General features: G+C 62.5%; 4 protein-coding genes and 1 pseudogene across 7 annotated transcripts; 2 read left to right on the forward strand and 3 right to left on the reverse strand.

Moving 5' to 3' along the window:
* Nucleotides 1-2,095: 2,095 nt before the first annotated feature.
* Nucleotides 2,096-7,529, forward strand: CORO1B (coronin 1B). Of its 3 annotated transcripts, none has more exons than XM_022591272.3 (11): nucleotides 2,096-2,193; nucleotides 3,002-3,201; nucleotides 3,599-3,721; nucleotides 3,826-3,955; nucleotides 4,122-4,303; nucleotides 4,392-4,511; nucleotides 5,205-5,309; nucleotides 5,391-5,536; nucleotides 5,718-5,775; nucleotides 6,603-6,881; nucleotides 7,055-7,529. In XM_022591272.3, exons 2-11 carry the CDS (start codon nucleotides 3,004-3,006, stop codon nucleotides 7,178-7,180), a joined length of 1,467 nt encoding a protein of 488 aa, XP_022446980.2. In that variant the 5' UTR covers nucleotides 2,096-2,193; nucleotides 3,002-3,003; the 3' UTR covers nucleotides 7,181-7,529. The 3 variants fall into 3 exon arrangements, with proteins under 3 accessions (XP_022446980.2, XP_089770537.1, XP_022446979.2); XM_022591271.3 differs by lacking the exon at nucleotides 2,096-2,193 and adding an exon at nucleotides 2,637-2,884; XM_089914411.1 differs by lacking the exon at nucleotides 6,603-6,881.
* A 286-nt stretch (nucleotides 7,530-7,815) lies between these two features.
* Nucleotides 7,816-10,259, forward strand: PTPRCAP (protein tyrosine phosphatase receptor type C associated protein). Its single transcript, XM_022591290.3, has 2 exons — nucleotides 7,816-7,925; nucleotides 9,408-10,259. Exons 1-2 carry the CDS (start codon nucleotides 7,923-7,925, stop codon nucleotides 10,020-10,022), a joined length of 618 nt encoding a protein of 205 aa, XP_022446998.1. The 5' UTR covers nucleotides 7,816-7,922; the 3' UTR covers nucleotides 10,023-10,259.
* Nucleotides 10,260-10,369: 110 nt separating this feature from the next.
* Nucleotides 10,370-15,996, reverse strand: RPS6KB2 (ribosomal protein S6 kinase B2). Of its 2 annotated transcripts, none has more exons than XM_022591276.2 (15): nucleotides 15,867-15,996; nucleotides 15,463-15,677; nucleotides 15,246-15,366; nucleotides 14,830-14,898; nucleotides 14,143-14,290; nucleotides 13,008-13,065; nucleotides 12,794-12,894; nucleotides 12,625-12,715; nucleotides 12,450-12,540; nucleotides 12,225-12,332; nucleotides 11,618-11,680; nucleotides 11,396-11,473; nucleotides 11,205-11,312; nucleotides 10,993-11,105; nucleotides 10,370-10,793 (listed from the first exon to the last, which is right to left on the reverse strand). In XM_022591276.2, exons 1-15 carry the CDS (start codon nucleotides 15,942-15,944, stop codon nucleotides 10,601-10,603), a joined length of 1,635 nt encoding a protein of 544 aa, XP_022446984.2. In that variant the 5' UTR covers nucleotides 15,945-15,996; the 3' UTR covers nucleotides 10,370-10,600. The 2 variants fall into 2 exon arrangements, with proteins under 2 accessions (XP_022446984.2, XP_022446985.2); XM_022591277.2 differs by having other exon boundaries at nucleotides 15,463-15,503; nucleotides 15,867-15,986.
* A 92-nt stretch (nucleotides 15,997-16,088) lies between these two features.
* Nucleotides 16,089-22,385, reverse strand: CARNS1 (carnosine synthase 1). The gene is made up of 5 exons (XM_089914420.1): nucleotides 21,898-22,385; nucleotides 21,491-21,665; nucleotides 21,320-21,405; nucleotides 20,023-20,628; nucleotides 16,089-19,316 (listed from the first exon to the last, which is right to left on the reverse strand). Exons 1-5 carry the CDS (start codon nucleotides 22,378-22,380, stop codon nucleotides 18,090-18,092), a joined length of 2,577 nt encoding a protein of 858 aa, XP_089770546.1. The 5' UTR covers nucleotides 22,381-22,385; the 3' UTR covers nucleotides 16,089-18,089.
* Nucleotides 22,386-22,667: 282 nt separating this feature from the next.
* LOC149748669 (uncharacterized) lies at nucleotides 22,668-24,082 on the reverse strand (annotated as a pseudogene).
* Nucleotides 24,083-26,417: the final 2,335 nt, after the last annotated feature.

The raw sequence follows: 26,417 nt of genomic DNA on the forward strand, positions 1-26,417 counted from the left end.
GTTGGGGGACTAAGATCCCACTTGCCACACAGTGTGCGGCCAAAAGAAAAAAAAGATGCTACTAACCCTACCTCTTGGAGAGTGGGCCAGCCCCACCTCCAAGGTCCCAGAAGGGAACCCCACTCATAATGGGTACTTGCCATCCAGGAGAAAGAGCAGTGCCATGAAGGGTTTTGTGAGATAAAGAGGAGTTCTCCTCCCGGCCCACAGAGGAGGGTTTTGTATCGGAGGAAACATGCACACCCAAGGCCAGAGAGGATGAAGGGAGGGCTTACCCCCAACATTCCACAGCTCCTCCCCTCACCCCTAACACACTCCATGGGGCTGGGTTCCTGTTACCCTCTGGAAGATTCATCCCTTCCACAGGTGAGAGACACACTTCCCTCTCCTTCATAGGCACCAGACATTGAGAGCTGTGAATATGAACACTTTTCAATTCCACATTCAGGGCTGCTGTTCATTTATTCATTCGGTATACATTAATTGAACACATACTGTATGCTAGGTCTTGTTCTAGGAACTGGGGATACGGTGGGAAACAAGGCAAAGTGCAATCCTCAATTTGCGGACATCCTAGCGGGACAAGGCAGACAAAAAGCAAATACACAAATAATTAGGGAATTCCCTGGTGGTCCAGTGGTTAGGACTCTGAGCTGTCACTCCTGAGGGCACAGGTTCGATCCCTGGTTGGGGAACTAAGATCCCACAAGCTGTGCAGTGCGGCCAAAAATAAAAAATAAAGCAAATACACAAAATAATTATACAATATAACATAAGGTAGTGATTAAGAACGTACAGGGGGAACAAGTACGGGCCACAGAGTGATGGGTAAGGGGGATGGTCAGGGAGGGCCCCCAGAGGAGGTGACATTTGAGCAGAGACCTGGAGGAAGTGAGTGATGGAGCCTTTTCAAGATCTGGGGGAAGCGCTTCCAGATGGAGGGAACAGGATGCGCCAAAGCCCTGGGGTGGGAAGGGAGGTGGTGTATTTCAGGGATAAGGAGGGTCAGTGTCACTGGGCCACATGCAGAGAGGAGGATGGAGGAAGGTAACAGGTGGGGGAGGGGGCAATGACGGTGGGTCATTGATGTGATGAAGGGCAAAGGGAGAGGGTTCAGGGTAGGGGATCTGGTGTGGGCTTTAGACAGACCCCTGGCTGTTGCCTGGGGGACACAACAGAGAGGGAAGCTTTGTGGCTGCATTTCCTTTTCCAAACCACCCACATTCTGGTCCTGGGCTGGAAGGATTGGCCTGTCCTAGGGGTTATGGAGCAGTGGGAAAAGCAAGGACTTTGGAGTCAAACAGAATGCCAGATTGGAGGGGGCAGATTCTGCCTGTGGGACCTACAGGGACACCTAAGCCTGCCAGGGTGGGATGGGGATGGGGTAGATCCAGTAGGCCAGCCTGTCTCAGGAGCTGGCCAGGAGGACGGAGACATCTGTGGACAGACCTCCAGGCCTCGGTGGGAGATGGTTGAGGAAAGCAAGGAAGGTTTGAGGGGTCTGGAGGTCATGGCCCTATTTCTCTTTTTAATAAGGAGGCCAGGCAGGACCCAAAGGTGTCCACCGGGGAGAATGAGAGGGCTGGGCCTTCCACTCGCCCCCTAAAACACCACTGTTTTATTTACATTGTACCAAGAGCACGTACCTTTGTAACTTGAGGCACGTGAATATATCGCCTGTCCGACTAGATACTATATTTCGAGTTGAGGTGGACTGGACCGGGAAGTACGCATTGAGGTGGGGGATTGGGAGGGCGGGCTCCACCCAATCCTGGCGACTCCTGAGGACGCGGACAGGGGGAGCAAGATGGGGAAGGGGTCCGGGTCTGCCGCCAGGCTGCCGCACTACGGCCCCATTCCCATCCCGGCCCCTGCCGCTGACCCTGACCCTTTGCCCCAGAGGGACCTGGAGGGCAGCGGGGCGGAGCTCTCTCAGGCCCCGCCCAGGCCCCGCCCCTGAGCCCCGTGAGGCGCCGGCCCCGCACTCCTGGCTCCGGCCTGCCAGGCAACAGCTCACAGCCTCCCGCCCCGCCCCTCCGCGCGTGAGCTCGGCCCCGCCCCCTTGAGCCCCCGCCCCGCCCCCCGCCCCCCGCCCCTCTCTCCTCTGTCACTTCCTGATTCCCGCTTCCTGCTTCCCAGAGACTGGGATACGGAGCCACCCGAGGACAGTGCAGCAGCCTCCAGGCGTCCCTGGTGAGCGCGACGGGCCGGGGCTGGGGGCGCAGGCGGGGGGTTGGGCGGGACTTCGGGGGCAGAGCCGCAGGGGGCTGGGGTGGGGGTCGCGAGTCCGAAGAGCCCTTCCCCTCCGCGGCGCCCCACCCTCAGTCCCAACTCCCCCTGGCCGCTCAGCGTCTCCCCTGCCAGACCGGGATCCTTGAAGTTGGGCTCCTGCTTCACCTTGGACCCCCGCTCTGAGGGCGCTCTGGGATGCTCTGTGGCTGGGAGCGGCGTCCCGACCCCCGCCCAGTCCTGCCCGGCCCCCTGGACCGGCTTGGGGCTCCCTGCACATTCCTGCAGGCACTGCACATTCCGTGGGACCCAGAACTGTGGCCTAGCGCGGACCCACAACGGAGATCATTCTGGCCTCCTCTGTCTGTCCTCCCCATCACCCTGCTTCCAAATCCTGGGCAGGAAGGAGCATGCTGGGAACTGACTAGGACCCACCAAGGAGCTAAGCTTGCACTGGCTCGGGCACCTCCCCCCTCCTCCACACGCATACCAGAGGCCGGGGAGACGCCCTGGGTAGCGTCCAGCAGAGCCCCTCAGGACTCAGCAGTGGTTCTGCAGGAGGTCAATGCATTTCTGCCTTCAGATCCCCCCTTGGGGAGAGGCGGCCAGGTCAGCCCTGTGACCCTATCCTGTAACTTGGGAAACCGAGAACCAGGCAGGTTATCAGGCACAGGCGCCCTGTTGCATCCTCCCCACTCCCTTCGTGCAGCCCTGGGAGGCTTGGGGGTTGTTGGGATGGGCAGAGGCTGACCTACGCTTCTCCACCCTGCAGTCATGTTCCGCAAAGTGGTTCGGCAGAGCAAATTCCGACATGTGTTCGGGCAGCCTGTCAAGAATGACCAGTGCTATGAGGACATTCGAGTGTCCCGTGTCACCTGGGACAGCACCTTCTGTGCCGTCAACCCCAAGTTCCTGGCAGTGATTGTGGAGGCCAGCGGTGGAGGCGCCTTCCTGGTGCTCCCCCTAAGCAAGGTGGGCCCCATCGGGGCTGGGAGGAGACTGGAGCCAGCTTGGTCGCATCTGCCAGGTCTCTCTGCTCCCTTCACAACCCATAATTTGCCCATCCCCACACTGCCCGGCAGGTGTCGTAATCCACATTTACCGTCTGGGAGGTGTTAGCACAGATAGGGAAAGCCTGTTTTTTATTGCCACAGAGTCAGGGTCAGAGGCAACAAACATATCCTGCTCACCTGGTGACACCTGTGAGGAAGAGGTGTCAGGAGGAGGCAGGGCGAGAGTCACATCTGGGCCACCTGTGGGCCAGGCCAACCACATCATTCCCTGTCCACAGAGGGGAGGGCTGAAGTTCTGGGAGGGATGGAGCCTGGGCATCTTGGGTCCCCCTTGACTGCCCCCCTCATGCCTGCAGACCGGCCGCATTGACAAGGCCTACCCGACAGTGTGCGGACACACAGGACCTGTCCTGGACATTGACTGGTGTCCCCACAATGACGAAGTCATCGCCAGCGGCTCGGAGGACTGCACGGTCATGGTGAGGCATGGGGCTGTGATGGGGCGGGGGTCGCAGATGTGGCTCAAGGCTCCTGGCAGCAGGGCCAAGCAGGGGCCTCATCTGCCCTCCCCACCCCTCCCCAGGTGTGGCAGATCCCGGAGAACGGACTGGTCTCCCCTCTGACAGAGCCGGTGGTGGTGCTAGAGGGGCACACCAAGCGAGTGGGCATCATCACCTGGCACCCGACGGCCCGCAACGTGCTGCTTAGTGCAGGTCTGCACCGCTGCCCCTGCCCTGCCCCTCGATGCGCACAGCTCCGCAGCATCCCACACCCTCTCCCAGGCCCGTCTGACACCCAGGAAAGTTGAGGCCCACAGAGGTCGAGTGCCGGGTCGGGTCCCAGGGGGGGTGGTCTGAGCTGATGCCCCCCGCTCGGCAGGCTGCGACAACGTGGTGCTCATCTGGAACGTGGGCACGGCGGAGGAGCTGTACCGCCTGGACAGCCTGCACCCCGACCTCATCTACAACGTCAGCTGGAACCGCAACGGCAGTCTCTTCTGCACCACGTGCAAGGACAAGAGCGTGCGCATCATTGACCCCCGCCGGGGGACTCTGGTGACGGTACGTGGCCCTGGAGGGTGAGGATGGCCGCAGACTGGCCGAGGGGCTCTCTTGGGGCTCCACACTGACCGCTCCATCTCCCCGGCAGGAGCGGGAGAAGGCTCACGAGGGGGCCCGGCCCATGCGGGCCATCTTCCTGGCAGACGGCAAGGTGTTCACCACGGGCTTCAGCCGCATGAGCGAGCGGCAGCTGGCGCTCTGGGACCCAGTGAGTGGCCCGGCCGGCCCAAGCGGGTGGCCTCAAGACGGGCTCCACCCTGGGCGAGGAGGGCGGGGTCACCTGGAGAGGCCTGTCGTTCCCAGGTTCTCAGCCTGGCACCTGAGGCACCCAGGACCTGGAGCCCTGCCAGCCTCTCCTCTCCCTGCCCCCTGCTCTCTGGCTTCCCCCACCGCCTCCACCTGCCTCCGTGTCTGCCCACAGTGTTCTTGCCCCTGAAAGGCCCTTCCCTCCTTTGCTTGTCTGTTAACACTCGGCTGTCCTTCGAGGCCCAGTGCAGAGGTCCCCTTCTCCAGGAAGGCTTCCAGCCTTTCCTGTGACGTGCTCTGTCCCACAGGCTTAACCTTCTGTCTGGCGACCTCCGGGGGCCCCTCTGAGACAGCAGCTAGCGCTGCCCGGCACCCCTGGCTCCTGCGTGGTGGGGGCTTTCTCAGTACTTGCTTGGTGGCCTGGCGGTAGTCTGAAGGCCTGGAGTAGGCAGGGAAAATGGGACCGTGGGAATGGAGGGAGGGGAGCCAGGAGGGCCTGGCGGGGCTACACCATGTGGGCAAAGGGTGGCAGTGGTAGGGGCAGTGCCAGCCAGCTTGTGAGGCTAGCTGGGGCCAGTCCCAGTGAGGGGTTAGGACAGTGAGGGGAGAGGGCAGGTTCTGGCCTGGCCTGACTGCCCCTCAACCCATGTGCCAGGAAAACTTCGGGGAGCCCATGGCCCTGCAGGAGTTGGACTCTAGCAACGGGGCTCTGTTGCCCTTCTACGACCCTGACACCAACGTGGTCTACGTCTGCGGCAAGGTAGAGCTGGGCAGGGCTGCTGGGGACAGGGAAGAGATAGGCAGGCCCAGGTGCTGACCCCTGGCCCCTCCTGCCCTGCAGGGTGACTCCAGCATCCGGTACTTTGAGATCACAGACGAGCCCCCCTACATCCACTTCCTGAACACGTTCACCAGCAAAGAGCCCCAGAGGGGCATGGGCACCATGCCCAAGAGGGGCTTGGAGGTCAGCAAGTGCGAGATTGCCCGGTAAGAAGGTGGATGTAGGGGGCTCCTCGGGAGCAGGAACCGGCCCAGAGGGGCCCCGGGGTCAGGGGTCAGCCTGTGGGAGGGGCCAGGGTAAGGACTGGAAGGGGAGGGCAGAGGGAGCTGGGAGAGCTGGTAGGGGGCAGGTTCCACCCATGGGTCCTCCCTCCCCGCCCTTTCCCAGGTTCTACAAACTGCATGAGCGCAAGTGTGAGCCCATTGTCATGACTGTGCCACGAAAGGTGAGGCCACCTGGTTCCCTGCCCACCCACTCCCTTTCTAGCAGACAGACCACACAGGGGTGACCAAGGTGAGGCTTGTGAATGGGACATGGCCGAGTGTGGGTGTAGTCAGCGGGCTGGATAGATGCCAGCGTGCCCAGCGAGGGCCAGGCAGGGATGAGGCACAGGGTGAACTGAGGCCTCACTCTGCATGAGCCACAGGAGACAGATACTGGGCAGCCTTGGAGGTCTCCCTGTAGGAGGCAAGGCAGGACCAACAGCATGGCTGGGGCAGGGCCTCCAATGAGGGGTGTGTAGTAAGCCAGGCGAAAGCACAGAGGTGGGAATGGAAAGGAGCGGGGAGTCTGGCTGCAGTGGAGGCTCCTGTGAGGTGGGGATTCGGCCACATGTGGCTTGGCCTCAGAGCCCCAGCTGAGAGCCTTGAACGTGCTTCATTTCTCTCCAGCCAGCGTTTACTGAGGGCACAGGGTAGCGTGCCAGGCACGTCCAGGGAGCAGAGCTGAGGGCGAGTTCAACAGGGCCAGCCCCAGGAACTCACTGTCCACAGGGCACAGACGTGGCTCCCAGAGTCCCACAGAGCCACGTAGGTGGCCCCTGCTTGGGAAGGTGGGGGGAATCTTCAGAGGGAGCTGTCGGTGGTGTCCAGAGGGAAGTGAAAGAACAGATTTGAGCTTTAGAAATGTCACTAGGGGTCAGGCCATGGGAAGATGGGTTGACAGGGTGCAAGCCTGGAGGCCAGGAGAGTGTTGAGGAGGTGGCCACTCAGGGTCTAGACGAGAGGACCCTGCAGGTGGGCCCCAGCTGACCCAGACCTCCCCCCGGCCCAGTCGGACCTCTTCCAGGATGATCTGTACCCCGACACAGCTGGGCCTGAGGCGGCCCTGGAGGCAGAGGAGTGGGTGAGCGGGCGGGATGCCAACCCCATCCTCATCTCCCTGCGGGAAGCCTACGTGCCCAGCAAACAGCGGGACCTGAAGGTCAACCGGCGCAACATGTTATCAGACAGCCGGCCCGCCGCGGCCCCTGGCTCCCCCCGCCCGGGGGCCTCCACGCCTGCTGCCTTCACCAGTATTGCCGCCCCTGGCGGCAGCCTGGCCGGAGCCGGGGTAGGTGCCCCTCAGCTCAGGGTGGTGTTGGGAAGCCCGGGTGTTGCCCAGGTCTGCTGTGCCTGCCTGAACCACTCACTGCCCCTCTCTGGGCCTCAGGCCCCCTCTGCCTGATAGTAGATTTGGGGAGGGCTGCAGCTCCGAAACCTGTGCCCCCGCTCATGTCCCTGCAGGAGGCTGGGAAGCTGGAGGAGGTGATGCAGGAGCTGCGAGCACTGAGAGCGCTGGTCAAGGAGCAGGGGGATCGCATCTGCCGCCTGGAGGAGCAGCTCGGCCGCGTGGAAAATGGAGACGCCTAGAACTGGGCCCAGTGGATGACACTCCCCATTCACCTCCTCCGCCCACCCCTTTCTCACTCAGCCTCTGCTGGCGGGTCACACTGACTCCGGCTGGCTGCCCCTGCCCCTGCTGAGGGTTTCTGGGGCAGGTTCAGGGACCAGTCCACACCCTGAGCCATCCTGTGGGCCTAGGCTGGAGCCACCGCCTGGCTTTGGGCATTGTTACTGGGGAGGGTTTTCGTACCCAGGAGAGCTTCTACTCTGAGGCACCGTCTCCCCCACCCCCACCCAGCCCCCCTGCTCCCTCCCCTGAGGAAGCAGGAGGGATGGGCTCTATATTTTCATTCCAAATAAAATTCTCTTTCTAAAAGCCAGGTTTGCCCTTCTGCTGCAAGGGTGGGACTGGGAAAGGAAGTCTGGACCCCTGGGGGGGGGACATAGGGCGCCCCCATGGATCATAAATGTGAGAAAGGTCTGGGGGACCGTGAACATCCCCTGCACTGGCCCCCATAGTCCCAGCCTGGCCCGGGGAGAGGCTGGTGAGGATCTGGTGTGGATCAGGGTGGTTCTGAGAGGCCCCGGGGTCAGGGGTGGGGTGGGGGGGTGACGAGGGTCCTGTCGCAGGGAGGGCTGAGCGGGATGTTGTGGGCAGGAAGCGGAAGCGCCGAGTTAACCCCAGGTGCGTCGAGAGCGCAAGCTCATTTCTCGCTCCACACGGCCAGGGCTGGAGGTGGGCGCCCGGCGCTGAGAGGCCAGCAGACCGATGGTGAGCCTGGAGCCTGCTGGGTCCTTGGGGTGGGGGCCACAGGAGGTCAGGGCTGGAAAGTCTAGGCCCCAGGAGCTAAGGAAGGACCCCCCGCGGGCCCGGGGGCAGGAGCAGCCAGGCAGGGGACAGAGGCGAGACACCCGGGATGAGCCCAGGGCAGAAGCTGGGCCTTCCTCTCACCTCACATCAGACCTAGGCCTCCCTCAGATTCAGGGGGTGGCCCCCCAGTGCCCTACTCCATGCCCGACCCCCCTTCAAGACCCTCAGGTGGACTCTCACCTGCTCTGCTCGGGAGCTGGGGCTCGGCACGGCCTCTACTCGCATCCCTGGAGCCTGGGCAGACAGTGTGGGGTGGGAAAAGGCTTGCTCGCATCTCGGCACCCCTCCCCCCACGCACCCCCCCACTTGCCTTGTTCCGACCGCAGGCTTCCTCTGGCAGCTGCACCCACCTGCCCCAGCCCCTGGCCCTGCGAGGCCCGAGGCCCCAGGGACAGAGAGTTGAACGGAAATGCTGCAGCTAGGGCAGTCCCCATGGGGCAGTCCCCGTGGCTGGGAGGGAGGAAGAGGGGTCTCAGTGACCCCCATCCTGGGACCTGGCCAAATGGAGGCTACACAGTTGCCTCGGGCTCGGTCCCCCCATCCTGGGCCTCAGGAAGAGCCAGCTCCAACACCAGCCTTGCAGGTGCCTTCCTTCCCTTCCGTCCCCTCCTCCTGGGGGCAGAGTCTTTACAGATATTTCTTTTTTTTTTTTTTTAATTTATTTATTTTTGGCTGCTACTCTTCGTTGCGGTGCGCGGGCTTCTCATTGCGGTGGCTTCTGTTGTTGTGGAGCACGGGCTCTAGGCGCGTAGTTGTGGCACGCAGGCTCAGTAGTTGTGGCGCACAGGCTTAGTTGCTCCGCGGCATGTGGGATCTTCCCGGACCAGGGCTCGAACCCGTGTCCCCTGCATTGGCAGGCGGATTCTTAACCACTGCGCCACCAGGGAAGTCCCTACAGATATTTCTTGAGCGCCTACTCTGCGCTAGGAATTGTTTAGGTGCTTAAGCCAAAAAGAACCCCATCTTCCTGGGGGGAAGAGAAAAGAATAAGCATACTAAACGGGCAGTTATCTCCTGTGTTGGGGAGGGGGTAGGAGGGTAAAGCAGGGCTGGGCTGTGGGGATGAAAGTCAGGGTACTAATCCAGGCCAGCTTAGGCTGCACTGAGGTGCCTTGAGCCAGGGTGAGCAGGGAGCCATGTGGCTCTCGGGGGGGATGGAGCATTCCAGACAGAGGGGACAGCCGGTGCACAGGCCCCAGGCAGGAGCTGGCTTACGTGGTGCAGTGGGAGAGAGGGAGGCGAGAGGCAGGAGGACGCATCGCTGGCGGACATCACAGAGCCAGGAGAGGCCTTACTGACAAGGGCTTTTCTGCTTGACTGTCCCCATCTTACCCAAGAGGCCACCAACCGCAGGCAATGAGCGCCTTCCTGTCTCCCCCCCAGGACCTGCACTGCGTCCTAGGGCTCTGGACGCTGCTGGCCCTGCCAGGGGCCCTGGGCTCGGGCCGCGGTGCCGAGGACAGCCCGGGCTCCAGCTCCTCGGTCACCGTGGTCCTGCTGCTGCTGCTGCTTCTGCTGCTGGCCACTGGCCTGGCGCTGGCCTGGTGCCGCCTGAGCCGGGACTCGGGGGGCTACTACCACCCAGCCCGCCTGGGCGCCGCGCTGTGGGGCCGCACTCGCCGCCTGCTCTGGGCCAGCCCGCCAGGCCGCTGGCTCCGGGCTGAGCTGGGGTCGCCAGAAGAGGACCCGGAGCGGCAGGAGGATGAGCGGGACGTGGAAGATGACTGCGACCTGGGTGGTGGCCAAGAGGAGCGTGAATCCCAGGAAGAGGGGCAGCGTGGAGAGGGGCCCAGCCCACAGCAGGCCCCGGAGCCGGCCGAGGAAGCCTATGACGATGACACCGAAGGGGGCCTGGGCCTCGGCTCCCAGGGGCCGGTGGGCTCCGGGGGCAGCGCCGAGGCCCTGCTGAGTGAGCTGCACGCCTTTGCTGGCAGCGCGGCCTGGGACGACAGCACTAGGGCAGCTGGGAGCCGGGGCCTCCATGTCACCGCACTGTAGGAGCCAGCCCTGGCGCCACAACCTGGTCACTGTGCCTCTGCTTCCCGAGCTGCCACGGCTGGACACAGCCTGCTCTGGGCGCATGTGACCCACACCCCCGCTTGGAGAGCCTCAGACAGTCACTCCCCGCCACGAGTTCTAGTCCCCAAGTCTGTGTATCCCTGGCCCCTCCAGGAAGGCCATCCGTCCCCAGGGGGCACTGGGCAGCCATCTGAAATAAAACCCCTCCGGCCCGCCGCTGTTCTGTGGTCCTGTCACGGCCCCTCCCATCCCTTAGCAGGGACTCCTCCCGGCACGACCCCACCCGCCCCTGCCCCAGAAGTCCAAAGGGGAAACCAGGTCAGTGCCATGATTGAACACTTTAATAATCCAAGGGCACAGCTCAACTGCGGGAGGCCAGGGGGGCAGCCCCCCTCGACTGGCAGCCGTAGTCTGCAGTCCTTCGTGTTCATGATTCAGGGGCACGGCCACCCCCAGCAGAGACACACTCACGCACACTCGCTCCCGTACCCCTTGGCACAGCCCCAGGTCTCTGGAACTGGCCCAGGGTCCCACTGCCCTCATCTCTACCCACCCTCTTAGCGCCCGGGGCGCCCACGGCCTTTCTTGGACTTCTTGGTCCCTGAAGGGGGTCGGATGGGGAGGGGGGCAGTGCTCGAGGGCGGCGGTAGTGGCGGCGGCAGCAGCAAGAGATGGGGTAGAGGGGGCTCCAGGGGCTCCGGTGGGCCGGGGCTGGGCCGGAATCCCTCAAAGGGTGAGAACTTCAGGGGGCTGCAGGGGAAACCGAGGCAGAGTCAGCATTTACTGGCACGGGGCCAGGATGCAGTCAAGTGCCCACCCAGGCGGCCCCTGCCATAGAAGTCCCCATGGTAGACGGAGAAACAGAGGCTGAGGCTGGTTCAGAGACGGCCAAGGCAGCCCTGGGGTTGACGGCAGAGCCAAAGCTAGAACGGCCTCCGCCCCGCGGTACCTGATGGGGGTCCAGGGGCTGCCGTTGAGGCGCCTGGGGGAGCGCAGCTTGGGCTGGAGGGAGAAGCCCTCCTTGATGCTGTCCAGGACCGAGGGCGCCACGTACGTGAAGCCCTAGGGGGCAGAGGCGGGGCCAGGCGAAGCTCAGGGTCCACCGCTCCTTGGCCACACCCCTGCCCGTGTCCCTGTAACCCTCAGGCCCCCAGACCTCACCAGGAAGGCCTGGTTGGCACTCTCACTGAGGGCCGTGTCGTCTGGACTGTCCACCGGCGTCTGCCTCGTGAAGTGGGAGTCAAACTGGCTCACGTCCTCCTCCGACTGCTGTGGGCACCCCAGGGGGAGAGTCAGGGGTGTCCAGGACAGGGGCCTCCACCCGCCCCCAGGCCAGTGGGACCTCCACTCACCAGGGACGGCCGGAAAGGGGGGTCCACTCGGCGGGCCAGGAGGTCATCCCAATTAACGTGCCGGAAGAAGGGGTGCCTCTGTGGGCAGAGTGCCCCCAAACGTGTCAACATTTCACGCTCCGTGGCTCCCTCAGAAACCCCCTCTGCTCTAGGGCCCTGCCCCCTGCACCCAGACACCCTTGGGGGCTCAGCCCTGCCCCCTCGTAATGGTCCCAGACCCACCTGCACATCAGCGGCGTCCCCGGGGCCACCCCCGATACGTTGGCTGGGATTCCGCTTCAGAAACTGCAGGACAAGGGCAGGGGGTGAGGGTCTCGGGCGGAGGTACCGATTGTTTCCGAGTGGCCCCAGGGGGTGGGGAAAGGTGAGAAAGGGGTCGTGGCTTGCGCTGGGGGCCCTGGAGTGTGGTCTCCACCTACTGACACCCTCAGGATTTCCAAGGTTTGGTCCCATGGCCCCTTCTCCACAAAGCCTCTGCTGGCACCACCCCAGGGCACATTCGTGGGGATCCAACTCACAATCTGGATGGGGTGCCTAGCCTCCCACTTTGATCCCCAGTGACCGACTTTTTGAGGAGAGCGGCTAGTGCGTGGTGCAGGCCTCGCTGAGTAGGACTCAGACTAGGGACCTGGCCAAGGTCGGCAGCTGGTCCGCGCCCGAGCTGACGTCTCACACCTCACAGCCAATGCTCCTCGTCCCAAAGGGACATCGTACGGGTGGGGGAAGGGGAGTGGGGAGCTCCAGCAACCCTGGCCCAGGGAGACTCAGGAGCCTATGCAGGGCCTGGGAGAAGAGACGGGGGCCGGACCAAGGCCAGGAGGGAGCCCACCTTTTTGACGAGGTCCCGGGCATCTGGGGTGAGGTAGGCGGGCAGCTCCAGCTTCCCTCTGATGATCTTATCCATGGTTTTCTTCCGGTTCTCTGCAGTGAAGGGTGGCTGGAGAAGGCAGAGGGTGAGAGGAGCCTTGCGGGCCTCCCACCGGGCCCGCCCCTGCCCCGGGAGGGGGCCCTCCTCCCGCCCCCATGCCCACCCTCCCGAGGAGGCTGGACTTGCCGATCCAGTGAGCATGTCGTACATCAGGGCCCCCAAGCTCCACCAGTCCACCGCCCGGTTGTGGCCACTGCGCACCAGAATCTCAGGGGCCCTGGGGGCCAGGTGGAACCATCAGTCAGGCCGAGCCCTGCCTGGCTGTCCTCCCGACCCCTGGGCCCAGCCGGCTGCCGCTTACATGTACTCGATGGTGCCGCAGAAAGTGTGGGTGACGGCACCCTCGTGAATCGACTCCTTGCAGAGGCCGAAGTCCGTCAGTTTGATGTGACCTGGGGAAGAATGTTAGGGCGGGTCGGTCAGGACCCCAGGCCACCCCGCGGGGCTCAGCCCTCCCCACACATGCGCACCCTGGCTGTTGAGCATGATGTTCTCAGGTTTGAGATCCCGGTAGATGATGCCTTGGGAGTGGAGATGGCCCAGGGCCAGTGTGATCTCTGACAGGTAGAAACTGCAGAGACAGGACAGGGTGAAGGCAACGGGGGGGTGGGGAGGGTGGAGCCAGGCCCTGGTGGGGAGGGGTCCCTGCACCCCCTCAGGAGAGAGGCTGGAGGTAACACCCACCAGGCCGTGTCTTCCAGGAAGATGCCCTCTCGCTCCAGATGTGTGAAGAGCTCGCCGCCTGTGACACAAACATGTCAGCAGCTGTGTGCTGGAACCAAGCTCCTCTGCTCGCCGAGCCTTGGTTTCTTCTCGGGGAGAGTGGGGCTCGTAATTCCCGCCCTACCTGCCTCCCAGAGCTGCCGTGGGGACTCAATTCAATTCAGCAAACGTCTACCGACGCCTACTCGGTGCCTGGCCCTGTGCTGGGTGAAGCTGGGGACAGAGATGAGGAGCCCCAGCCACTGCCCGCAGGACGCTCAGTCTACTGGGGAGACAGACACACACACAGCTGCTCCAATGTGCCAGACTGAGGCAACGGCCCTGAGAGCCTACCAAAACCTTCACAGAGGAGACAGGAGGACACAGTTAACCCCAGCGTGAGGGGACAGAGAAAGTCCCTGGCAGCGGTGAGACTTAAAGGGGATGCAGAGATGGAGCGCAGGAAATGAAGCTCCCAGGGCTCATCGGGACAGATGGGGTCAGTAGGAAAAGCAGGCCCGGATCACTTCATGGCGAGCAGGGGACACCAGGCCAAGGAGGCCAGGCTTGATCCGGGCAGTTGCAGGGAGCCATGGAATTCTGAGTAGGAGTGTTGGGGGCAATCCCGTGCTCTGAGACGATGACCCTGGAAGTTGGTGGAGGAGACACTAGGAAGAGGGTGAGCTGGAAGCTTTGAGGCCAGTTAAGAAACAACTGTGACGCCTCTCCTCCGCCCAAGAGAGTAGAGAGGATAGAGGACACTGCAGAGAAAGAACCATCTGGATTGGGATCTGACTGGATGCAGGGCACACAGAAGGGGGGACCAGCACATGAAGGGCTACTGGAAATGGACAAAACAACCCTCTGGACATCTATACAAACTCCCACCATTCCCATCCACCCCCAACACTGGTGAGGGATACAAGAGGCACTGGACAGACGTTTGCTGAATGAATGAATGAATGAATGAATGAATGAATGAATGAACGGACAGAGGGATGGATGAGGTGGGGCCCCCCCGGCCATTCTACATACCACGTCTCTCCCAGCTCCCCCCAGAGCTCCCTGTGCTGGTTCCCTGGCCTTGCCCACACCCCAGATGGGCCTGCACTCATACCACTGAGGCACTCCAGGATGAGGTACAGTTTGCCACCAGTCTGGAAGGCATAGGCCAGTTCCACAATGAAGGGGTGCTTCACTGACTCTAGAATGTTCCGCTCAGCCCGCGTGTGTGCCGTGTCCTTGGCATTGCGCACAATTTTGGCCTGCAGAGGCAGGGATCAGTTAGAAGGTGGGCCCCCAGGACTCCCTCAGTCCCTCCAGCCATTACCCTTCAGCCATTCTCTATCACCCCATTGTATTTCTCCATAATTCTGCAGCTATCAGCAACCATCCTTTCCAGGGACTGGTTTATTCTAGTAGCACCGTGTTTCTCAATTTCCGCATTCATGACATTTGGGGCAGATAATTCTTTGCTGTGGGGGGCTGTCTTTTGCATTGTAAGACCTTTAGCAGAATCCCTGGGCTCGACCCACTGGATGCCTGCGGCAGCCCCTCTCTAGTCGTGACTCAGAAATGTACATCGACATTGCCAACATTGCCAGACGTTGCCTGGGAGGCAATACTGCCCATGGTTGAGAATAGACTGCGGAACAACGTAACTGCTACTGACGATAAACAAGCAAGTGCTCAAGATAGTGGCCATCTCCTCCACTACGTTCGCTGCTGTCTCCCAAAGGCTGGTGTAGCACATTGGGAATGGCAGCCACTGGGTGAGGATCTGTCGGCTGAACGAATGACTCACCTTCCTCAGGACTTTCATGGCATATATTCTGCCCACATTGGTGCCCTGCACCTTTCGCACCTGGAACACCTGCAGGGCAGGGGAGACAGGATCAACCTCCCTCTCCATATTCTATCTTCAAAAAGCCCTACCCTGAAGCTCTGGTACTGGGACCAAGAGGCCCACCCAGGAGTGGGGCGGTAAAGATTTCAAGTCCGATTCTAAGAGGATGTACAAGTCAAACTTTTTTTTCTTTTAACTTTTTGGCTGCGGGGCATGTGCGATCTTAGTTCCCCGACCAGGGATCGAATCCCCGCCCCCTGCATTGGAAGCACCGGACCGCCACAGAAGTCTCTATAAGTCTAATTTGTTTTGAGACCCTTTGGTGCAGCAAGACTAAGGCTACGAGGCCAGTGAGGAAGGAGGAGGGCCGGTACCTTGCCATAGTTCCCCTTGCCCAGCACGCGCAGCAGCTCGAAGCAGTGGGGCCCGATGCGCTCAGGGCCTGGGTTCACACTGCTCTCAGTCAGCTCCACCTCTTCATAGTGTCCCACAGGCCTGTGGACACAAGAAGTTAACGGGCGCAAGCTCCAATGCTCCTCAGGTCCCCTTCCCCAGCCCATTCCCTCCTCCCCCAACACAACCCTCACTCACTCCAGGCCAGCCGCCCTCAACTCGGCAAGGGGACACACGTCCTGTGAGAAACCGAGGGGTAAGAGCCAAGGGAGGTGCCAGGCTCCCTCCCCCCAAGCTGGACTGCTTGGCCCAGGCGTGGGAAGGGTGACGAATGGGAGCTGGCAGGCGATGGGCCAGGACTGCGGAGGAGAGGCGAGGGCAGGAAAGGGAGACGCAGGGGAAGGGCTGGGGGCCTGCAAGACAGGTGGAGGTGAAGGTAGGGTCAGAGCCTAATAGTGGCCGGGATCTTAGACAGACCGGGGTCTGCAGGAGAGGAGCCCACTCTGGGGGCGGGGGGCGGGGCGGGGGGGCGCACGATTGATCCCACCGCCTGGATGATGGGATCGAGCCGGGATCGAGCTGCGCCCGGGCGGACCACTCACCGCGGGGCTGAACTCTGGCTCGCCCTCGCCCTCGCTGCCTTCCTCCGTCTCCAGGTCCAGGTCAAACACCGCCGCCATGCCTGCGCCGGCCCCGCGGGCTCCCAGGCGCTTACCTAGCAGCGTTCTGACTGACAGACCGGCCCGGGCCTTACGTCATCACTCCGCGACTGCGGTCTCGCGCGCCGATGACGCAAGAGACTGCCCCTCCCGCGAGCTGGCGGCGAGAAAAGTTGGCGTCCGTCACAAGGCATCTCGGGAATGGTAGTTCCTGAGTGCCGGGGTGCTAAAGCCCGCCGAACCTTCTTCCGCGGGCCCCTCAGTCTTCCCAGCATAGCTTCCTCCGGGGTGGCACAGGACAAGGGCCTCCTGGAAGCCGATCATTTTGGTTCTGGGGCGACTTTGACTTTGGACGGGGCAGAGTCGAAGTGCATGCAGGTGTGAGTGTAAATGCAATTCCCAGCGCTGTTGGAGCCCTACGCCGCCAGGTTGTCTGGGTGGTAGAGAGAGGCGGGTCGAGTATATCTCTCTGTTCGCCTCTGAAAGGGAGCCGGCTGCTGCATCACGGTCTCTAACGTGCCTCCCGCTCGAGGACCCTCAAGTCAGCATTTACTGCTCGGTGCTCAGCTCACTGCTGGGCTTTGTTGGCAGATTCCTGCCGGAAAGGGTTTGGGTCTCACTGATCCACCCGTAATTATGGGCTTGTGCTGTGCGTCAGACACACGAACTTGTGTTTGGTGACACTACAATAATGAACACACCAAACCTAGTCCGTGAGTTTAGATTTGGGGATCGATTCTTGTTGGATGGGACCCTGGGAGTGTGAACTGGGCCAGACCAGGCCTTGGATGAGTTCTGATTTTTGGAAGCTGTCTGGGTGTGCATTCCAGTTGGACAGGGGAGGCTAGATATGAGCTCAAATGGACAGAATTCAGGGTCTCCAGGCTGGAGGAGGGTTATCTGGTTGGGTGTGGCCCTCGTTGTAATTCCACCCTCGGGCTTGGGTCCTGGTGTAGGTGCCCCTGGCAGGCCCCTCGCCAAAGGTCAACCCAGAGGCCTGGTCAATGTGGCAGTTTATCCTTAGCTCTAGACGCTACAGGTATCCCGTAACTACCTCTCCCTCCCCCTTCCCCATCCCCTGTCTACCTGAGCTTGAGAAGTGTTGGCCAAGTCGCAAGAACCTATCCCAGACTCTGGACGTTTCACTAGTCCATAAGCCTTTATTTGGAGAGGGACGCTTGTGGAGCTGTCCACAGCTCCTGTGCAGCACAGAGGCAGAGTTCTTAAAGCAGCCTCCCCTGAATGAGGAAGGGAGTGTAGAGTCTCCTCTGCCAATGCTAGTTAGGTGTGCCTGAGGCCAAAGCACCAAAGCTTGGTGGATAAGGTGCATAGTGCACGGGAGGGGTGTTCACATGTCTCAGGGCCACTATATAGGAGGTGAGTGGGGCCTGGAAGCTGAGTGGGCAGGTACAACTTAGTAAAAGCAGAAACCTGGACCTTGCATCTTGTCCCTCGACTCTTCATCCACTGTGGTATGACATCGAGGCAGTGGCTTTTCCTCTCTGAGCCTGTTTCCTTTTCTGTAGAATGGGGCAATAGTGTCTGCCTGGAGGGGAGATGGTTACTACTGACCCCAAGTCACCTGCTTCTACTGCTCAGGCCGAATGAGGCAGGTGGGGCACTGCCAAACATTGTCAGCAGGCTCCAGAACTATCTAGAATTTGTTAAATGAGGGGGTGAGAGTAGGAGGACGAGGGGTTTAGTCTCAGATTTTCTTGGGATTTGTCCAAAGCCAGAGGCCAGGTTCTCTCCTGTAGGCAGCAGGAAGAGACAGACCTGGAGGGGTGGGAAGGATGGGCTGGGTTTGGGCCCACTCGAACTAACCTGGGGGCAGGGTGTGTGTGTGTGTCTGTGTGTGTGTGTCTGTGTGTGTGTGCAGCTGTTGTTGCTTCTCCATGACTAGAGTCCTGGGAAGCTATGGGCTGGACTGGGGCCTTCGGGAGGACAAGCAGCCCACCAGCTACTTCTTTTGTGGCCCCTCAAGTCCAGGAGGCTGTGGTGTCAAAATAGCCCTGCCGCTCTGGAACAGACCTGGGGCCTTGGAGGGGACCAGACCTCTCCAACGGTTGGGGCAGGGCCATGGGAAGAGAAGCAGGGAGAGCACCAGGGAGCAGAGGGCACCACCGCATCCCCTCCAGCACTTTGCCCCGCCCTCTGGCCCCAGCACTATTTGAAGTGGGACAAGAAGTAGGCAACGGGATAGTGGGGCCCGTCGATGCCCAGGCCCTGGCAGAGGCCCAACAGGCGGAGACGGGCCTCGGCCGGGCTGGGCCCAGCACAGGCCACACTGCAGTAGGGCTCCTCGTATTCTCCAGGCACAAGGGTCTCCTCCAGCAGATTGAGACGCAGCAGGCCCTGGTCGTGAAGAGCCTGCAGGGTCTCGCGGCTGGCGGTGGAACTCAGCACCTGCAGGTGCTGGGACACCAGGCACATGACACCCACCAGGTGGCCACGGGCGCGTGGGTGGGCAGGCAAGGCAGGCCGCAGGCCGCAGGCCACCATAGCAGCAGCGAGCAGCAGGTCCACACCATAAAGCTCCAGGATCCAGTCTCGCAGGTAGAAGCCACCCATGCGGGGGTTGATCTCGATGAGCCGCGGCCCAGCCCTAGTCAGCTTGAGCTCCACGTTGAAGACCCCATCCAGCAGCCCGCAGCCCAGGCAACAGCGGAAGGCTGCCTGCACTAGCTGCGCCTCCTGCTCTGGTGCCAGCCCAGTGGGCATGCAGGCCGCTGTCTCAGTGAAGCCAGGCAGCCGTGTGGGGCCATTGTCGGAGACGAAGGCAGCCAGCAGTCTCCCCCCAAACAACACCAGATCCACATCGTGCTCGGTGCCCTCGATGAACTCCATCAGCAGCATGGCATTGCCCCAGCCCAGACCGATGCCGGGGTGGTCGGCCTCGCCCTGCAGGTCTCGGGCGATCCGGGAAAAGTGCTCATGGCACTGCGACGCGTCCTCCACCAGCCGTACACCCACTGCACCCGCCCCAAACTCCAGCTTCATGACACCTGGCAGGGGCACCTGGCGGACAGCCCTGTCCACGTCGGCCTCGCTCTCCAATGGGCAGCAGGGCACAGCATAGAGGGAGGGTGCGGGCCAGGGTGGGCCATGGTGGCACAACAAGTGCAGCTGGGTGCGGCTCTTCTGCTTAGCCAGGTGCATGGCGGCTGGCGGGTTGCAGGGCAGACCCAGCTCCTGGCAGAGCAAGGCCGTGAGCACCAGGCAGTCATCCCAGTAGGAAAAGCAGCCGTCTAGCTGCAGACCGCGTGCCCGCACCAGCTCCGCCAGCACCCGTGCGTTCTCCTCATCCCTCTGGTGCTCTGTTATGTTGAAGTGGATGAAGGTCTGCACCAGCTGGGACGCAAAGTGGTTGGGGTCTGAGTCCACCAGGTGCAGCTGCAGAAACCACAGGGCGGCAACACACCGAGATCAGCTTGTGCTGGGCGCTGGGCAATAGGATGGGGCCTAGAACATGGTCCTGGCCCTCAGGGGAGACAGCTTCACCAGTGCTACGCGCTCAAAACATATTTGTTGATGATTGAGTAGAAGGTACAGAGGTGGGACACCTAATCCAGCCAAGAGGGTAGGGAAGGCAACCTAGAGGAGGCAGTGCTTGACCTGGGAGCTCAGTAAGGTTTAGCCAGAGGAAAGATGGCTGCAGGAGGAGGGGCGGGTGTCATCTAGATGGGAGGGGTGGCAGAGAGGGCTGGCGGAATCTTTCCCACTGGCAGGCTCAGTCTGGCCAGGGTTTGTAGGGAACCACCAGGGTTCGTAGGGAAACCACCAGGGTTCGTAGGGAAACCACCAGGGTTAGGGCTTGGGACTGCTGGTCTGGTGTCCCGAGTGGCCTTTTACTCCTAGCAGGGACAAAATTCAACTAGGGGCGGGAAAAAGTTGAGACTCCTAACCTGGACGGGGCGACAGGCCCCGCCCCTACGCTTGGGCTCCAGGCCCCGCCATTACGCTTGGGCTCCAGGCCCCCGGCTAGATCGCCGCGCGCAGGCCCCGCCCCAAGGCCAACACCGCCCCTGGCCCCGCCCCGGGCCCTGCCTCCACCACTCAGGCCAGAACTTTGAGCCCCGCCCCGCCCCGCCCCGCCCACCTTGAGCCCGTAGTCGCGCGCCGCCTCCCACACGAACTTCTTGCTGACACCGCCCGCGCCGAGCAGCAGCAGCTGTTTTCCCTCCATGAGGCAGCGCGCCGAGCGCCGCAGCATCGTCTCCACCAGCGGCGCGGCCGCCGCCTCCTCGGCCGCCAGCCCCGGGCGCGGCGCGGCCCACAGCCCTTCGAGCGCGCCGCACGCCTCCAGACACAGGCCTCCGTTCAGCTCCAGGGCCACGGGGGTCAGCGCGCGGCCGGCCACCGTCAGGGCGAAGTCCACCCCTGGGCCGGGCAGGGGGCGCGGGCTCAATGCGGGCCGCCTTCGGGCCTCGGGCCCCTCTCCTCCCGTCCCCGTCCCGGGCGGCCTGCACTCACCAAGGAAGTCAGTGCGGACCTGGCGCCCGCCGCGCTGCTCAGCGCTCAGGCCGGCCTCCAGGGTCAGCACGGCGGCTAGCGCGGCCTCGGCCGCCGCCTTGACGCGCTGCCGCACGACTGCCACCTGCGAAGCCTCACCCAGGCCGCACTGGGCCAGCGCCGCCTCCAGCGTCCGTGGCAAGGAGCTCTGGTGCCGCAGAGGCCGGTCCCCACGGCCCACGCTGCACACCACCTGGGCAAGGTGCGGCTCAGGGGGCTGGTCCAGGAGGAGTCCGCCCGGGACTATCCCCGGCCCCAGCACACCTTCCCCTATGCCACGATCCAGGCCACAGCCCTCACTGGACATTCAAGTCCTGTCCTCCAATGTGACTTACACTGCCCGTCTGGTCCCCCTGGGGGGACTCTACCCAGGCTTCCAGGCCCAGCTGGGGCCTCTGCTCCCTAAGGGCTCTAAGCATGCTTGTCTCTAGTGCCTACAGCCCTGGGGCCTGTCCCACCCTGGTGGGCTTAGCCCTAGAGCTCCCTGAGGGCAAGGTTGAGTCTCTCCCTCTCAGCTTGGCCCAGAGCTGTGTACCTAGGAGGGTCCCTAAGCCTCTCTCCTAAAGGGCTCCAGGCCCTGGAGGTTTGTCAGGTACCCTGGGTCAGCCTCTTCTGTGGGGAAGAGCTCTCTGGGAAGAGGTTTCAGCCCTGGGCCCTGGTACCCAGCATGGGATACCAAGTAGGGCTCCGGATGTGGGAGGAGCACAGGAAGGGTTGGAGAGGAGGGAAAGTGTCAGACGAAGTCCTCCCAGAGGCAACCAAAATCCTCCACCGCCCCCCCCCCAAGATTTTGTCCTCTCTCTGCCCAGGGGCCGTCATCAGCTCAGTGGAACTGGGCTGGGGTGTGGCAGCAGGGGCATGACCTGGACCTGAGCCATGCTCACCTTGCTCAGCAGGGGCCTGTCACCCTGTGTCCGACAGACCACAGCACAGATACGCAGAGCCAGCTCAGGGCCAGGCAGGGGGCTGCCTGGGGGAAGACGGTGAGGCCTGAGCACAGAGCAGCCAGGAGGCCGAGCCATGCTCTCCCTCTGGCTGGCACAGGTGGCTCTCACCTGGGAAGGGCAGCTGGGCAGGTGGGCATACAGCCTCCACCAAGACACTCTCCTCCTCCTCTAGTTTCTCCAGCAATGCCAGCACTGTGTCCACCACTGGGCCCAGCTCAGCTCGGGGATACAGACGCATTGCCTGCCGCCCCCTCCAGCGCCAGCCACTGAGCTTCATGGCTACCTGCAACAGGCAGGGGAAGGGGGCCTCCTCAACCACCCCACGTACATGCAGGGTGGGACGCTCATACCACAGGAGCTAATGAGTAAACTGAGGTAAGAAGGCAGGGGATTACCACAGAGATGGGGCAGTGGTAGGGCTCAAAGTTGGGGACCGCTTCCCAGCAGGACCCGGTAACCCTCCACGGGTCCCCTCCTGCTGGCCTCTGCACAACCTCGGGGGCAGAGCCTGTTACCTGCAGGGCATCACCCAGGGCCTCAGAGTGCAGAAAAGCCCCTACTTCCTCCTTCACCAGTGTCTCTTGGCCCTCTTTGCCATTCAGCTCCACCAGCCGTAGTCCCGGGCTGGCATCCCCTCCCCTCAGCAGTGCCGGCGGCTTGTAGGTGAAAGCCAGGGTAGCTGGTACAGACACGTCACCCTGCCGAGCTAGCAATCGCCTCGTCAGCAGCCGGTCCTCCAGCAGCCGGGCCAGCTCGGCTGAGGCTCCTGTGGGGCAGGTCAGGTCGCGAGCGAGCTCAGCTGCCTCTCGACCCCGGCCAGGCCCCAGCCCCAGGCCCGCCAGGAAGTAGGTGGCACGGCGAGGGGGGACAAAATCGTCCAGGAATGTCAGGCCCCCCGGGTGGAAGCTCACGGCCTTGGAGACCAGCAGGGCTGCCTCGCCCGGCTGCCCTGGTGCTGGCACCTTTGTCAGCCAAGCAGGGGACAGGCAAAGGAGCATGTTTCCTGTGGGCAGAGGGAGGAGGGTTGCTGGCCAGGGAGGGCTTAATGCCCCCATGCCCTCCACCTCCAGCCTGGGCCCCTGGGTAGTCGGGGGCAGCTGCTCCCAGAACCCACCCCCACTCGGAGTAGGGCAGCTGGCCCGGTGGAATGCAGGCAGTTGCCAGGGTTGGCGGGTATTTTGGGATGTGGCCGGGCCAGGGCAGGGCTGCCCTTTCTGCAGGAGGGGGTGGGGGAACTTGGGCACACACTCACCCGGGCTCTGGACCCCACCCTCCAGCAGCAGAGACAGAAAGGTGCTGGGGGATCCCAGAATGCACAAGGTCACCTCCGCCCCAGGACAGCCTTGAGGAAGAGAACGTTGCCAAGCTCACCAGGGGCTCCCCTTGCTCTCTTTCCGCCCACCTTTCCCCACCCCCATAGCCCTGCCCTCACCCTTGGACCCCCAGGTCCTCCCGGGGTATCGGACGAGAAAAGTAAAGGGGACAGAGGAAGCTGGAGAGCGAAGGGGAAGCTGCCTGCCCGCCTAGCCCTCTGAGACTAGCTCCCTCCCTCTGCAGCTGGCCCAGAAGGCACTGGAGGCTGGGTGACTGGAGACGTGGGCTCTAGCCTGAGCTCTGCCACTGACTTTCTGTGTGACCCTTGGTCCCTGTGCGGTGGGGGGAGGAGTCTCTGCACCTCAGTTTCCCAGTCTGTACAATGGGGCCCAGTCTGTGATGTTCACGCACTCTAGCTGTAAGCCCTCTGTCCACACAAAATCTTTTGTGGCTGCCTGATACATAAAACAGATAAAGCAGAGGAGTCCTGGGTCCCAGCTGCTAGCTGCCTCCACAGCAGCTGCCAAGACACTTCTGTAGAAGCTCTGGCTCCACAGAACATGGATTGCAAATCCCAGGGCTGGATTTTCTGGGGGGGGGGGAGGGAAGCCGTGGTCTCTGACTTTACTGGTGCTAGATGCCCTTTGAAATGCCTGCCTTCCAGAGGTTGACTGGCCTTGTCTCCCTGGCTTCAGACCAAGCCAGAGCCTAGGGGAAGGGGCCGACCTTGACAGGGATGGGAAGCAGGCTGGGCTGAGGGTGCCTCCCTCCTCCTAGGGGTGGCCCCTCCCCCCCAGGGGTGCCCCCCTCCATGGAGCCCTCGGGCACCTGTGCGGGGCACCTGGCTGCGGTCTTGGGTCTCCGGAAGGCCAGCTTGCTGCAGACAGCTCTGCAGGAGACTGTAGTAGTAGACAGTCCAGGCCCGGGCCTCCGCCCCCTCGGGGGAGCCCTTGCAGTCCAGGGCCACGTCATGGTGCCAGGAACCATGGAAGCAGCCTGGGGGTGGCAGGCCAGAGCCCCCACCCCATGGGCCCTCCTCTTCTTCCAGGTCCTTGGAGCCCAGGGGGGAGTCACACTCGGGACCCAGCGGATCCAGGGACAGCTGAGGGAGGCAGAAGTGGTGGGTCTTGGGCAAGGTGGGCAAGGGGCATATTAAGTCACCCAAGGGTGTAAGTCCCCCACTCTCCTAACCTTGGGCAGACACTGTCCTAGGAACAAAAGAGGTTGGGTTGGGTTGGGGGATGAAGGCCTGTCACCAGGAACATGTAAGTGGGAGTGCTTTGTAAACTGTATGTGCAGTGCCCCAGCGGGTGGGAGCAGAAAGCAATGCACTGCTGGCTGGATCACTGCCCCCTCATCCCACGCCCAGGTCTGCCCCAGCTTGGTTCAGAGGGGCAGAGGTTTTTTGCCGGTTTTGTTTATCAAGGCAGCCCTGGGACCTAAAACAGCCCTGGCACGCTGTAGCTGCTCAATGCTTGATGACTGAAGAATAAGTGAACGAATGAACCAAGCAATCTCTCTTGGGCTGCTCTCTTTTCTCTGGCCTCAGTGAGCCAGGTACCACCGTGGAGTTCTGCTGAGACCTAAATATGTGGGTGAAGCTGGTCCACGGTCATCTCCAAGTAGCTGGAGAATCTACCATACGCCCAGTCCTGGGCCAGGCATCAGTAAGGAAGAAGCTGTTGCCCTTCTTTTCAGATGTTCTGAGTCATGGAAATGCTCACTTTAGATGAAATCTTACACCCTGCCCCTCTCTGAGGCTGGCTGACTCCCAAATGAGGCTGCTCAGAAGCTCACTGTGAACACACGTGCAGACACAGCTAGGCCTGTCCTCCGGGGGACAGGCTGGGCCTCCTTGGACAAGTCGTGAGGTTTCTTTGGGACTTGTGGGTGCCTGGTGCCTGCCCTGTCCCCCCCCGGGGTACTGATGAGGCTCGGACCTAGAGAATCGCCATGGTCATTGCGAGACAGCATACTGCAGGCAGCCGGGAGGGCAGAGGTCTGGGCCTCAGACCTGGCCTGGAATCCCGGTTCGCCGGTGCCAAATTCTGAGGCTTGGTGCCCTTTCTTAGGAGCTGAGTCCCCTAAGAGCCCAGAATGGGTTCACTGCTATGTTCCCAAACTTAGAATGGGGCAGGGCGCATGGTAATAATAAGTTGCAGGTTGAATGAATGCCAAAGGGGACCAAGAGTGCCCGCCTCCCAGAGCTGATGGGGGAGAGAGGCAGCGCCTGGCACACAGCAGCTGTTTGTCCCATGGCACAGAGTGGGCGTCAAGGGGTGGGTGCGCAGCTGGTCACGGGTCTGTCCGCACAGGCAGCCCCAGGGCTAGGCTTCTACGCGCCCGATGCCGCCCTCCGGGCCCTCCCTCTGATTAGGGTCTTGGGCTTTGGTGGGGAGGGACCAGAGGAGACTCACCATCTCACAGGTGGAGAGGCTGAGAGACTGATGGAAGAGACTGACAGAGAGAGACAGAGGAGGGAGTCAGGGCGGTCGGATCTCTACTGCAGAGCCCAGCCCCTAAGACTCTGGGTCAGAGGTGGCCGCGACCGCGCGCGGCTCTCCTGTCCCAGCCAGGAGGTGTCCAAGGCTGCCCCACCCCCACCCCAAGGAAGCAGAGGGATTGCTGACGCCCGGACCCCATAGGGCCCGCACCCCAAGCTCACACATCCCAAGCTGCCCGGGGCAGGGCCGGGGGTCCTGGCGCTCAGCCCTTCCAGCGGGGGTCGCGCCGGGTCCCGGCGCGTGTGTGCGCGCGTCTGGGAGGGGTGTGCAGGCGGTGTCGCGGGTCCCGCTGGGGGGCGCGGGCGCTCAAGGTCCCGTCCCCGCGGCCCCTGCCCCGCAGCCCCCTCCCTGGCTCTCCCCGGGGCGCGGGCAGCAGCCGGGGTACCTGGCGGGCGGCAGCGGCTCGGCGGGGCTCTGCCGGGCTCGGCGGGCGGCGCGGACCCGGCGGGACTCGGCGGCGGCGGCACAGCGCCCGGCCGAGGCGGCGCCGCTTTATATAGAAGCGCCCGGGGCATGCCCAGTGCCAGGCGCGGGGCGGCGCGGGGCGAAGTGGCCCGGCCCCACCGTCCTCCAGCCGGGGGACCCGGCAAAACCTCCGCCACCCATCCTGAACCTGGGGTCCTGGGGGTGGGCGGGCCCGACCCTGCCAGAGGCAAGGCGCCGGGGGCCCAGGGAGAGACAAACAGAGAGACAGGCAGAGGGACAGACAGGAGACCTTCGGAGACAGTAAGTCGAACAGTGGGCCAGGTTCTAACGGATAGCGATCGTCAGAAAGGGTCACAGACTAAGGGGCCGCGGTAAAGAAAAGACAGAGGACAGAGGGGGATAAATAGAGAGAGACCCATAATGGAAGAGAGATGGAAAGAGAATAGAGGGGGAGGGGAAAGCTGGAGCCGGCAGAGACTGGTACCAGGGCTTGCCCTCAGGGCTGGGGTGGCCAGGAGAGCGGCTGGAGCACACAGTCCGGAGCCCTAACCTTGGATGGAGTCCTGAGCTCCCCAGCACCCGGGGCCGCAGCTGTCTGCCAAGGAGCACTGTGCCGTACGGCAGCAAGCACTCCCAGAAAGGCCTTCTTGAACAGGGGTCCCTGTATATCTGCGGGGTCCCCTCCTCATATCTCCCAGCCCCTCCAGAGTAGTGGCCACTAGGTAAGACGCCCCCCACAAGGGCAGTCCCAGTTCCCTGGGATACCCTCTGCCCTGCTGGGGGCCAAGAGG

Source organism: Delphinapterus leucas, chromosome 7, assembly GCF_059928025.1.
Source record: "Delphinapterus leucas isolate spDelLeu-1000000601 "Yukka" chromosome 7, BTC_Dleu_Yukka2, whole genome shotgun sequence".
Taxonomy (NCBI): domain Eukaryota; kingdom Metazoa; phylum Chordata; class Mammalia; order Artiodactyla; family Monodontidae; genus Delphinapterus; species Delphinapterus leucas.